Source organism: Lepidochelys olivacea (assembly GCF_965140295.1).
Source record: "Lepidochelys olivacea isolate rLepOli2 genome assembly, chromosome: 5".
In the NCBI taxonomy this organism is placed as follows: domain Eukaryota; kingdom Metazoa; phylum Chordata; order Testudines; family Cheloniidae; genus Lepidochelys; species Lepidochelys olivacea.
The window spans coordinates 12,822,278-12,835,107 of record NC_140415.1 but is presented as its reverse complement, the minus strand read 5'-3'; the positions used below and the strand labels follow the sequence as shown (position 1 = coordinate 12,835,107).

Below are 12,830 nucleotides of genomic sequence, written 5' to 3'. Positions count from 1 at the left end.
GCCAGCGTTTGACTTTTAACTGTGTCCTGAATGCTGAGTGGTACAGGCTGAAAATATGCCGGTTGGTTGGAACTGACATCTAAAGTAGTCGTCTTCTCCTTTGCCCTGGATATTCCTTCCCTTTTCTCGCTCTCTTTACCTACCGTTCCTTTTTCCTTCCTCAGAGCTTACATTTTCTGCAGGTTGCAGCCCGTAGGGCCCAACCTACTCATGCATGACCAGTCTGACAGTCCATTCATCAGAGCCGGTAGCACAGATGCACGTTGTGGGAGAAAAGACACACAAACATAACCTGTTTTGTTTTACATGTAATGAATAGGAGATCAACATGTGTAAATATGTGGAAAATGATGTGGTCCAGATTCCAAAGGCCAAGTTGCTGCAGGTCATTCTGTCGGCAAACTCTGACTGCCACAGTTGTTTCTGCGGTCAAGATTTTCATATGTAGAGTCTTGCGCTTGTTGCCTGCCAACCAAAGAGTCGAGAAAGGTAAAGGCTAGTGTGTCCGTTGGCAGTAAATATAAATGCTGGCTTCCCTATGCAGGGCTTTTGAAATGATGCGATCTTTAGAACTTAGCTGATTTCAGATCACAGTTTCAGGGCGTCAGAATCAACCTGATGATAACCCATTTTATTTGAAGTTGGTCCTGCCATCTTTTGTTTTGTTTTTTAAGTTTCATGTGTTTGTATGTAGTGTTTTTCATCCTGAAGGATCCAAAAGCATTTCACAAACTATATGCATACAACACTACTGCCAGGCAGCTGCTTCTGAGCCTTAGACGACAGGGACAAACCTCTCTACTCATGAGAGGTGTCATGGGATCTTGAATATTCATGTGGAGCATCCAGGACCTTGGTTTTTAAGCTGTCATCTAAAGTGACATAAGAACAACGAGGAGTCTGGTAGCACCTTAAAGACTAACAGATTTATATGCCCAAATAAATCTGTTAGTCTTTAAGGTGCCACCGGATTCCTCGTTGTTTTTGTGGGTACAGACTAACATGGCTACCCCCTGATTCTTGATAAAGTGACATAGGGCATTTCCACCCCATAGAGCTTTTGGCAGCAAAGCCCCCTAGTGGAGATGCAGAGTATGCCAGCAAAAGTTGTTCTGTGGGCATAACTACACCACCTTCCCGAACAACATTAGCAATGTCAACAAAAGCTCTCTTCTTTTGGCACAGTTACGCCTGTGCCAGGGTTTTGTTGACATAACAATGTGGGCTGGGGAGGCGAATGGGGAGTGTGATTTTTTTCCCCAGGATCCTCGCTGGCATAGCTATGCCAGCAAAACTTCACAGTGTAGACCAAGCCCACAAGACACAGTCAAATGCATGGGACCCAGTTCATCAACTTTAACAAGGTCAAGGGATGAGTCACTCCTAGCAGGGTTGAAAGACATGTTCCTGGCACAGCTAGGTGTTTTCCACTTAAATTTACAATGTTGTTAGGCTAGATCTACCCTTGAGTTAAGTGGAAGTCAGCTAACACATTTTTAAAGACTCGTTTAATTCCCAAAAGTTTCCTTTAGGCTACAGATGTTTGTGGTTTACTTTTGAGGTTCAGCCTGGAACAAATGTTTTGGGAGATTAGCCTTAAAAATTGGATTACCTACGTGGAGCCAACTGACAATCAGTAAGGTTAAGATTTTGTCGTGGTCATTTTTAGTAAAAGTCATGGACAGGTCGCAGGCAAAAAACAAAAATGATTCACCCCTCTAGTGTGCAGACCATGATACTGATATAAAGGGGCTTATATCAGTATAGCTTATTTTGGTATATTGATACAAGCACCTTTATACTGGGGTAACAGTCCACAGTAGAGAGCTGCCTTGATTCACGTCTATTTCTAAAGCAATATAGTTTCATTGGAACAAGAACTGTGTATAGACCAGCCCTTAGATTCTAAGGTGGTTACCAAGTCAAGGATAAGTTGCAGTTTCCTGCTTAAAAAGGAAGTCCAAGCTTGTTAACTTGACAGAAGGCATGATGTTCTTACCTGGACAGCCTGGATGGGGCTGTGCTATGACCTGTCAGGTGAGAATAAAGATGCGTATTAGTTTACTGCAAATTTCAGTTGGAAGAGCTGATAATCCAGCATTGATGGTGGGTTTCTGAACCACAATGAATGGGAAAAAATTTCTTAAGTTCTGTTTATGGTTAGTCTTTCAATATAGTGGGACTGACGTCTAAATACAAGGAACAAAGCATCTCGCTGCTCCTTCCTAGATGCAGTGATGAGCTGCCAAAATCTTAACAACCAGTTCCCTATAAAAAGTTCTGAGTTAAGGGATGTGCCCCAGTATGTATTTTTTGTACCAACAGGGTTACCATACCTCCATATTTTCCCGGGAGGAATTTTTAAAATTTAAAAATTCCTCCCGGATGGCGATTTAAGAACCAAAAAGCCTGACCCGTCCGCAAAAATACGGGTGTGTGTTAACCCTGCCGAAAGTTCTTTTTTAAAAAGATGGGCCTGAACTAGAAATGAGATCCGTTTCACATGTGTGGGTCCCCGCCACTCCCTGGGGGTGTGCTAGGGGGACCAGATGTCCCGATTTTATAGGGACTGTCCCGATTTTTGGGTCTTTTTCTTATATAGGCTCCTATTACCCCCCAACCCCTGTCCTGATTTTTCACACTTGCTGTCTGGTCATCCTAGGGTGTGCACATGTGTGGGTCCCAGCTGCTCCCTGCCCCCCTCATTGAAGCAGGTGTGCAGGGTTACTGGCCTGGGAACTGCAGGGCACCAGTGGATGTGGGGCCAGCTGCAGACAGGGGCGTGGGGCAGGGCTGGCTGGAGACGGGAGGGTGCGGGGCTGGCTGGAGACGGGAGGGTGCGGGGCTGGCTGGAGACGGGAGGGTGCGGGGCTGGCTGGAGACGGGAGGGTGCGGGGTTGGCTGGAGGCAAGGGGGTGTGGGGCCGGCTGGAGGTAGGGGTTGGTTGCGGGCAGGGCAGGGGGTGCGGGCAGGGCAGGGGGTGCGGCAGGGGCTGGTGCTTGAAGGGCAGGGGGTGTGTGCGGCAGGGGCTGGCTGCAGGCAGGGGGTGCGGGGGTGGCTGAAGACGGGCTGGCTGCAGGCAGGGGGTGCGGGGGTGGCTGGAGACAGGGGCTGGCTGCAGGCAGGGGGTGCGGGGGTGGCTGGAGGCAGGGCAGGGGGTGGCTGGAGATGGGGGCTGGAGGCAGGGCAGCGGGTGTGGTGGTGGCTGGAGGCAGGGCAGGGAGTGCGGCAGGGGTGGCTGGAGGCAGGGGCTGGCTGCGGGCAGGGGGTGCGGCAGGGGCTGGCTGCGGGCAGGGTGGTGGGTGCTCACGGGAGAGCAGCAGGACGCAGCCCTGGCCCAGCAGAGCAGCCAGGGACCCACCAGGCAGCAGCGGGAACCCCAGGGCCAGGGGTTGGGGGAACAGCAGCAGCCGCAACAGGGGAATAATATTTCCCTACTCCAGCCTCACTGGGGCATTGTGAGGATGAAAATCCACGAATGCTTATGAAGCACTCAGCTAATACGGTGACGTGGGCCACGGGAGTACGCAGATAGACAGTGATTCTCCCTCTGTGTTACATTTACGCAGCAAGTCTCAGAACCGGGCTCGACCTACAGCGTTAAAACCAGCTGTGTGGACATTGCAGGTTGGGCTGGAGTTAGGGCCGCAAAGCCCACCCCCATCCCTGGGCTCCCGAGCCTGAGCTGCAACATCTGGGCACCAATTTTTAGTGCTGTAGCATGAGCCCAAGTCTGTCGACCTGGGCTCTGAAACTCAGTGCTGTGGGCTGTGTAGACATGCTCTCTGTGGCCTTGAGCAAGTCCCTTAACCCCTCTCCTCAGTTTTGCCATCTGTGAAATGAGGATGACGATACTGTGAGGATTAAACTATTCTGTGATGTGTACTGAAGGCAAGTTGTGACGGTGTCTAGGCGCAAAGCATTAATAATTAGTCTGTTTTAAAATGGCACCTCCCAGCCATACATCTTGCTTCCTAAACCCATAGTGTTAGACATATGGAAACTCCTGTTTACTGTGTCTTTTAAAAAAATACAAGGGCTGAATCCAGCAACCCTGTAACTGGCATCTGGGCAGTTTTGCGTTTCTCCTTCTTTCCTTGTTACTTTGCTTGGCTTTTCAGTTATTAAACATCCCTAGAGGAGGAAAATCCTGGCGGATTGCGTCTTTTTCTTTCCGCTGAGTCACTCCACTAGTTAACAGTCTGATTAAACGCAGAGAAGGGTATGAAAGCAAATAAATAACGGCACATACCTGCCCTCCAAAAACCAGCAATTCCTAATATCATCAGCAACACCAGTGCTTTAATTCCTAGTGCTACAAACATCAGGATCGGAATCAAGGAGCTGCTTGCTGCTTTGAATTTATAGAAATACACGGCTCCCTCTGCTCTCCCGTGGCTGTTAACGGCTGTGCACGTGTATTTTCCATCGCGAGTCAGGTAATGCAACTCTTTGGTTATCTGGTGGTTCAAGCTTGTGACTGACGTTGCATTGCTGAAGAGAGGGCCGGTCCATGTCAGAGAAGGCAGCGGCTCCCCTTCGGCTGTACACTGCGCTCTGAAGGTACGGTCCTGGTTGGAGCCAATGGTGATGTTAACAATCCTGGGAGCAGCTGTGCGGGTCACAAGAAGTGATTAAAATCAAATGAAGATTCAAATACCATGCTGGTTTGGGGCTCAAAGCATTTAGTGCCATTGTTGGCCTGAGCTGATTCCTAGACTGCTATGATTTTGTAATGTCGAGATCAAGTCTCTCATCGCTCCTTTTCCTTCAACATTTCCTGGCTCTTGATTTCGTCATCACCCCTGTGCTTTAGAGAGAAGCACCGGGTTCAAGCAAATAGGGCCCAGGCCTCAGAGTCAGGGGATCGGAGTTCCTTCCCTGTTTTATTATTACTGTTGACATCGGGGTGATTAAAAATAGAAAGAATGTCATCAGTCTAATTTTCCCTTCGCTCTCTGTGTGGTTTGGTTTATTTATTGTTAGTGTCTCATGCAGCCTGAGCAATGAAAATAGACTAGTCAGTTTCACGGCCTGATTCTTATGCAATCGCACAATGCCTGCAACGATTGGACTGCAAATACAGTTTATCCCTTGCATGGAGGAGTTGTGTGAATGAATTCGTGGGTGTGAAGTGCCTTCCTCAGATGTAAAATGTCACCCAGGTGCAGACGAATATGTTCTTTTAAAGGTATTACTGCAATTTTTTAAAAAATAACCTCAGACACTTTGCAGACCCCCACAGGAAGGGATCACTCATCCGTTGCTGGACCCTGGACAGTCTTTGGGGGTGTAGTACTCCTGCCATTGCCTACCAGTAGTGCTACACCCAGCAAGGGAAGTGAAGAAACTTCCCCAGATGCAACTAGAGCCGGATTATCAGCTAATGGTGGTTTCTGAACAGGGGTACGCGTACCTCTAGGATCATGCAAGATCTCGTCAAAGGGTACTCGAGAAAAATCCTGTAATGGCGGACAACACACTTTGTTTAGTCAGGCTTGGCAAGCTAATCCTAGGTATATTGTGACCCTATCTCAGATGTGGTACACGGTAGACTTTGGAAAGGAGTACACAGCCTAAAAAGCTTGAAAACCACTGAGCTAACAGAACCGTGGCCCTGATGCTGCCGTGAGTTCTGCACAGTTGGACCCTGCATCCATGAAAGCCCTATTGATTTCAATGGCTGCAGCATGGTTTAGTGGATAGGGCATGGCAACTGGACTCAGAGACCTGGGTTCTGCTGCTGACGCTGAGCTGCCATGTGACCTTGGGCAAATCGCTTCACCTGTCTGGGCCTCCACTTCCCCTCTTTCCCGTTGTCTCATTAGATTGCAGACCCTCAGGTGGGGTCTCTCTCATACTATCTGTCTGCTCAGCGCCTGGTATGATGAGTCCCCAAGCTCAGTTGGGGCTCTAGATCAGGCGTGGGCAAACTACTCCCCACGGGCTGGATCTGGCCTGCCAGCTGTTTTAATCTGTCCCTCGAACTCCTGCTGGGAAGTGGGGTTTAAGGCTTGCTCTGCTCCGGCGCTCCAGCTGGGAAGCAGGGTTGGGGGCCCCTCCATGTGGCTCCCGGAAGCAGCGGCATGGCTCCCTCTCTGGCTCCTACATGTAGGGGTAGCGAGGGACCTCCGCTCTGCATGCTGCCCCCGACCCAGCCACCACCCCTGCAGCTCCCATTGGTGGGGAACCGCAGCCAAAGGGAGCTGCAGGAGCAGTGCCTGTGAACAGGGCAGCATGCAAAGTTGCCTGGCTGCGTCTCCACGTAGGAGATGGAGAAAGGACATGCCGCTGATTTCAGGAGCCACTTGAGATAAGTGCCACCCAGAACCTGCACCCCTGAGCCTCTCCCCACACCCCAATCCCCTGCCCTAGCCCTGATCCCCTTCCTGCCCTCCAAACCCCTCGAGCCCCGCCCAGAGCACCCTCCTGCACCCCAAACCTCTCATCCCCAGCCCAGAGCCCGCATCGCCAACCAGAGCCCTCGCCCCTTCCTGCACCCCAATCTCAATTTGTTTCTTACTCCTGGTGGCCAGAAGCCAGCCCTTTTCCCTGCCACAGTTCCCCCTAGCTTCTATTCTATTCTATTTGTTCTGGTTCTTATATTGTACACATCAGCATAGTATCTGAGCATCTTAGATGCTCAGAAAAATGCCCTAATCTGATGTTGTAGAGCTCCTCAGGAATGACTAGTATTGGTTCAATGCTGTGGCTATGTCTACACTACCGCGGGATTGATGCTCTGGCAATTGATGCGCCGGGGGTCGATTTAATGGGTCTAGTGAAAACTCACTAAATCGACGGCAGATCGCTTTCTGGTCGACCCCAGTACTCCCCACAGAAGGAGAAGTGTAAGGTATATTGACGGGAGACTCCCGTAGACCCAGCACGGTGTAGACCCCGCAGTAAATTGACCTAAGCTATGTCGACTCCAGCTACGTTATTCATGTAGCTGGAGTTGCGTAACTTTGGTCGACTTACCCCCGTAGTGTAGACGAAGTCTCAGTGTGGAGTTCAGTGGCAACTAGCATGAAGTGGTCCCTCCAGCTTCCACATCCTTCCAGCTCTAGCCTCTGTCGGTAGCACCTTTAGAGCTGATGTTCTCTTACCTATCAAATGGAGCCTTATCCCAGTCCTGCTTTCGTACTTGTCATGAAGATCCCCAGAAAACTCCACTCGGCAGAAGTATCTGTTGCTGTCGCTCCAGGTCAGGTTGTCGATCTTGATGGAGAGGTTATTGTGCCTGGGGTTTCCAATCAGTTTGTACTTGTTCTTGTAGCTAACTGCAGTTTTACAGAGGTCGCTCGAGCTGTGAGTAACGCATTTGAACACTACCATCCCATCGTAAGGTTCCTTGATCCTCCAAATGGTTGTGAGGGTCCGGTCATATGTTTTGTGGGGGTGTGTGAAAGTACAGGGCAGAACAACCGCCTTTCCAATCTCACCAGTAGCATCTGATGGAACCTGAATGGACCACCCATTGGACTGCAAACCTGGAACCAAAGGAACTGGCTTCAGGAACCTGAATAAACCATAAAGGCTGATGTACCAAACCTGAAGAATGACTTTTTCTCCCATAAATCAGAAGTCCACCTTCTTATCAACCCGGGGACATGTCATTTGTGAGTGATGGGCTCTAAAGGCAGACTTAAGAGCTGCTGGCAATACTGATCTAATGAATATGGCAAGGCTGGAGTGTGCATGCCAGTTCCCAGCACCTTCCCCCCAGCTGTCTTGGAGGAGAGAGACCGTCTTTGACTGTTAGAGGAAAGCAGTCAGTGTTCGAGGCAGAGCAGTGGAACCACGGCCCTATAGTACCCTACAGCTGCCAGTAACTTCCGTAAACCATCCCTTTCCCTGGAACTACACCGTGAGTACCCCACCCAAAAGTGTTGCAGGAAACAAAACAAAAAATCTCTCTCTCTTGACAAATCCAGCCCTGATAAAAATCTAGTTGCAGTTAGTGGGAACTGCATTTCCTTCATGCCTGGGCCAGATTTAATCTTTGCTGTTTGATAATCCTTCTCTCGAAACCTCTTCACAAAACCAGCTTTCACCGGAGTGGAATACACATAGGAGTGTCAGAATCTGATGTCGTTACCTTGACAGGTAGCTAATAACCAAGCTGCCACAAACAGAACTTCTGGGAAGGCTGCTCTCATTTCTACACGTTGGTGGAAGCAATAACAGCTGCAGCACCAGGTAATGCTTCCAGGAACATGTGGTGTGGCTCAGTATCTTAGATGTAAGCAGAGTCAGGATGAGCTCCACCCTGACATCTGGTGGTGAGTTGTGGCAAGTTGTGGAAAAGAACTTCAGGGGCTGATCTCATTTGCATAGGCACACCCACCCTGCCTAGCATGAGCCCATAGCTGCCCAAATGGTCACTTTGGCTGCTGTGGGATCCCCAGTGTCTCTGTTATTGAGGCAGGAAGAATAAATTGTTATTATCCTGATTATGTGAATCAAGGACAGTGGAACTGTACTTGGCCTTTTGTTAGGATGGAGGGACTCACCATCAACTAAGTAGTACTCGCTAGGCAAGGGACATGGGTTCCAAAACTGAGTGAATTGAGAGAGGCTGGGGACAGGTATTAATATCTGGTAGTATGGGCCCCTGGTGAGGGCCTTGCATGCTAATTGCACCTCCTCTCTCCGCTGTGGAATATCAGAGCTAATTTTGATTCCATTAGGAGTCTAGTTACAGGCTGCTGAGCTGAATTCACTTTGGGCCAATGGTGCACCAGCACTGAGGCTCCCCTACTACAAGTTAAAATCACAAAAGAGCTAAAATTACTAAGAGCTGAAATCACTGATTGTTGTGTTAAGTAGTGGGGGGCCTGAAAATATATTGCAGAGCAGTTTGTGGGATGGCTGGAGTGGCTCATGGGGTGGCTGGCAGAGCAGACCGATTTGTGGGACAGCTGGTGGAGCGGAGCGGTGGGGCAATTGGCTTTGGATTATGTAAGGTGCCCCTTAACTCCCCCACATCTCCACCCAGGTTGGGAGGTAAAACTCTGCAGATAAACTTTCGAACTCTGGCGCTGCACTGACCAGGGACAGAGACTTTTGGGTTGTTGGACTTTTGGGATTTTGGGTGACTTTTGGGTTGCTGGACTCACGAACCAAAGGGAAAGGGAAACCAATTTGCTTGGGGTGAGTTTTTTTGCTCGTTGCTTATGAATCCTGTAGATGCTGTTTCCCCAACATAATGCCACATTGTTTCTCTCCGTTATTAAAAGGCTTTTGCTACACTCAGACTCTGTGCTTGCTGTTAGGATATAGATATCCTGTCAGGCCTGTCTGTAAAGGCTTATACTCTAAGAATTTAGGTGTATTCTTATCACTTAGCTAGTTATAGAGGTATAAAAGAAAGGAAGAGAATCAAAATCACTGTCTGCTGGTGTAAGGTCCTTCTCTTACTGTGACAGTCTGAGACCCTGTGCTTAGGCTGAGATCTTTGGCTGAGCAACAGAGGCAGCCATAAGCTGGGAAGTGAACGGTCACATCCTCACATTCCAAACTAGTCACGTTGAAATAAGGTGCTATTGGGCTGTTAGGAATACAATCCTGTCCTGATAAAGCCTCCAGAGAAAGGGAAGTGCCCAGAAGATGTAAAAGGAAACTTAGTTTGATAGCATCCTGTCTGGCAAGAACTCACTTATCAATAGCTGGGATGTGAAATCGTCATTTCTTTGTTGTTCTATCACTGTAGTCCCCATTTTCCTATTGTCTGTCTGTATAATCAATGTCTGGTTCTGTGATTGTTTCTGTCTGCTGTATAATTAATTTTGCTGGGTGTAAACTAATTAAGGTGGTGGGATATAATTGGTTAAATAATCATGTTTACAATATGTTAGGATTGGTTAGTTAAATTTCAGGAAAATGATTGGTTAAGGTATAGCTAAGCAGAACTCAAGTTTTACTATATAGTCTGCAGTCAATCAGGAAGTGTGTGTGTGGGAAATGGGAACAGGGAATGGGGGTGGGGAAATTGGAATCAAGTTTTGCTACAGGGGGAAATGGGAACAGGGAATGTGGGTAAGGAAATTGGAATCATGTTTGGCTAAGGGCAGGAATGGGAACAGGGACACAGATAAGGCTCTGTGGTGTCAGAGTTGGGAAAGGGGACACTAAGGAAGGAAACTGGAATCATGCTTGCTGGAAGTTCACCCCAATAAACATCGAATTGTTTGTACCTTTGGACTTCGGGTATTGTTGCTCTCTGTTCATGTGAGAAGGACCAGGGAAGAAAGTGGGTGAAGGAATAAGCCCCCTAACACTTGCGAGAGGGGCGGTATTGCCTCTTAGAGGCGCACAGCGGGGGTGGTATATATTTGTCCCAGGTCACTGGGTGGGGGCTCGAGACGGCTTTGCATTGTGTTATTGGAATGGAACCCCTAGATACTGTACCCGGCCCTTGTTGCTGCCAACTCTGACGGGCAGAAGGGTTACATATAGATCGGGGTGGGCAAACATTTTGGCCCGAGGGCCACATCTAGCTATGGAAATTGTATGGCGGGCCATGAATGTTTATGAAATTAGGGGTTGGGGTGCGGGAGGGGGTAAGGACTTTGGCTGCTGGTGCGGGTTCTGGGGTGGGGCTGGGGATGAGGGGTTGGGGGTGTAGGAGAGTGCTCTGGACTGGGACCGAGGGGTTTGGAGGGCGGGAGGGGGATCAGGCCTGGGGTTAGGGCACGGGAGGGGGTCAGGGGTGCAGGCTTCAGGCAGCGCTTACCTCAATCAACTCCCGGAAGCAGAAGCTCCCTCTGGCTCCTATGCAGCAGTGTGGCCAGGCGGCTCTGCGCACTGCCCCGTCCACAGCTGCTGCCCTGCAGCTCCCATTGGCTATTGTTGCTGGCCAATGGGAGCTGTGGGGGAAGCGTGTGGAGTCCCCTGGCTGCTCCTACGTGTAGGAGGTGGTGGGGGGACATGCCATTGCTTCTGGGAGAGGCGCGGAGCCCTGGCATGCGTGGAGTGGGGCAAATCCCTGACCCTGCTCCCCGGCTGGAGTGGGGCAAGCCCTGGACCCCGCTCCCTGGCTGGAGCTCAAGGGCCAGGTTAATATGTCTGAAGAGCCGGATGCGGCCTCCAAGCTGTAGTTTGCCCACCTCTGCTATAGATCTTCCCTGACAGCTCACTGCAGACGTAACTTTTTCCTGAGTATCAGAGACCGGAGTAGATGGAAAAACTGAATAGCTGGTGTCCAAAAGGGCAGAGCACTCTCAGCTCCGCTTGACTTCCCTGGGATTTATGAATTAGTGAACACTGGGTAACTGCCTAGAGAGGTTAGGTAGAGACTACAGGTTGTTTTATTTATACATGTGATGTTCTTCCATGGTACCTGGCAGGTATCTCTGGGCCTGTACAACTGGCATCAGTCAACTGCATGTTTTCTGAGGGGGAAAAGCCAATGTAAGGGCAAATATATGTGCAAATTATTATTTATTTCATTAGGTTTCCTACATATTGCCCCTCTCTGGCCCTCAGTGTTTTATATTTTAGTGGCGGCTGTATTGTCAGTGGAAAATGTCTTAATTTTGAGGTCACAGATCAAAACCTATGATGATGGGCTTGGTTAGCATTCATCTTGGACCCTGAAAAGATCAGGCAAAAGAGATCTTCTTGCACACTGATAACGATCTTATACTCAGATGGGCCTGGATTCAGAAAAGAAGACACTTAAAGAGAGGCTTAACTTTAAGCATGTGCGTAAGTCCCATTAAAATCATATGCTTAAGCATGTGCTTTAAAGCTTTGCTAAATCTGGGCCATTATGTCATCCCTCCGTAGGAATCCTAAATTTTATGAGCTGATTTATGAATCACAAGTGTAAGCACTGCATTGCAGCTCTGCGTGTATGTGGGTGGTGGGTATGTGCGCACACACATTAATTTTGTCTACCACTGAAGGGCAGTAAACTCTAAAGCAAACTATGTTCATTGTAAAATAGTTCCCAGGGACACTACACAACAATTCAGGGCAGGCAGAGAAAAATGCTGTAACCGATTGACAATGCAGGGGGAATTTAGGTAAATATAAACTCCTGAGTTGGAATTTGGCTGTGATACTGGGATTAACCCCCCTAGATGGTCCTGGGCTCTCTCATGGCCGCAAAGAGTCAGAACGCTGGTCTTTTCCATAAGTTATTAGCCATATTTAGTAATTCTTGCCAAAGCCAGCTGGAATTTCCGGGCACTGTAAAGCAGCATTCTGGTTCCTATCGAACGAATTGCATTGTGCAGTTCCATCGGCATCTCGGCTGAGCGAGAAGGCCGACAGTGATAATAGAGGCAGGGATAGCAGTCAGAACTCACCCTTCTTGAAGATGCAAAGTAGACACGCAAGAAATAACCCAAACCCTTTCATGGTCGCTGGTGCGCCTCACTCCGGACAGATTTTGGATCAGCAAACCAGCATTGTTCACGCCGAAGCCGAGGGGTCAGACGCGCAGCCCCGGGCTGTTTGGCTGAGGAGTGGAACCCTCAGTGGTTTCCCTCTCCCCGGAGGGAATGAGTGAGTTCAGCAGAGCTGGCAATCGGTTTGGTTAAAAATACTTTTGTGGTCAGTCATGTGGAAAACATAAAGGGAGCTCAACATCTGATCATTTTCCCCCCGAGGGAGGGGCCAAGAAATCCCTGCTGAACAGCATCTCCATTTGTAACCTTTATTATACATGGGTGAGCCAAAGTGACAAAGGGCCTAAGTGCTCCAAACCCATCGACCCATGGGGAAGTTATAAGAGTCTGACAAAGTGGGTCAACAAGTGACACTCTGGCTCCTGTGGCTTAAAGGGGTCTGTTCCCCGGTCCCCCTCCCCCAGCTGAGAC

The 12,830-nt window shown here is 49.2% G+C and overlaps 1 protein-coding gene across 1 annotated transcript; it reads right to left on the bottom strand.

Moving 5' to 3' along the window:
- Positions 1-386: 386 nt before the first annotated feature.
- On the bottom strand, positions 387-12,369 carry SIGLEC15 (sialic acid binding Ig like lectin 15; the record flags this gene model as incomplete). Its single annotated transcript, XM_084627757.1, has 5 exons — positions 387-465; positions 2,000-2,030; positions 4,253-4,612; positions 7,110-7,493; positions 12,318-12,369. The coding sequence occupies 5 exons, from the start codon at positions 12,367-12,369 to the stop codon at positions 387-389; spliced, it is 906 nt and encodes a 301-aa protein (XP_084483883.1).
- Positions 12,370-12,830: the final 461 nt, after the last annotated feature.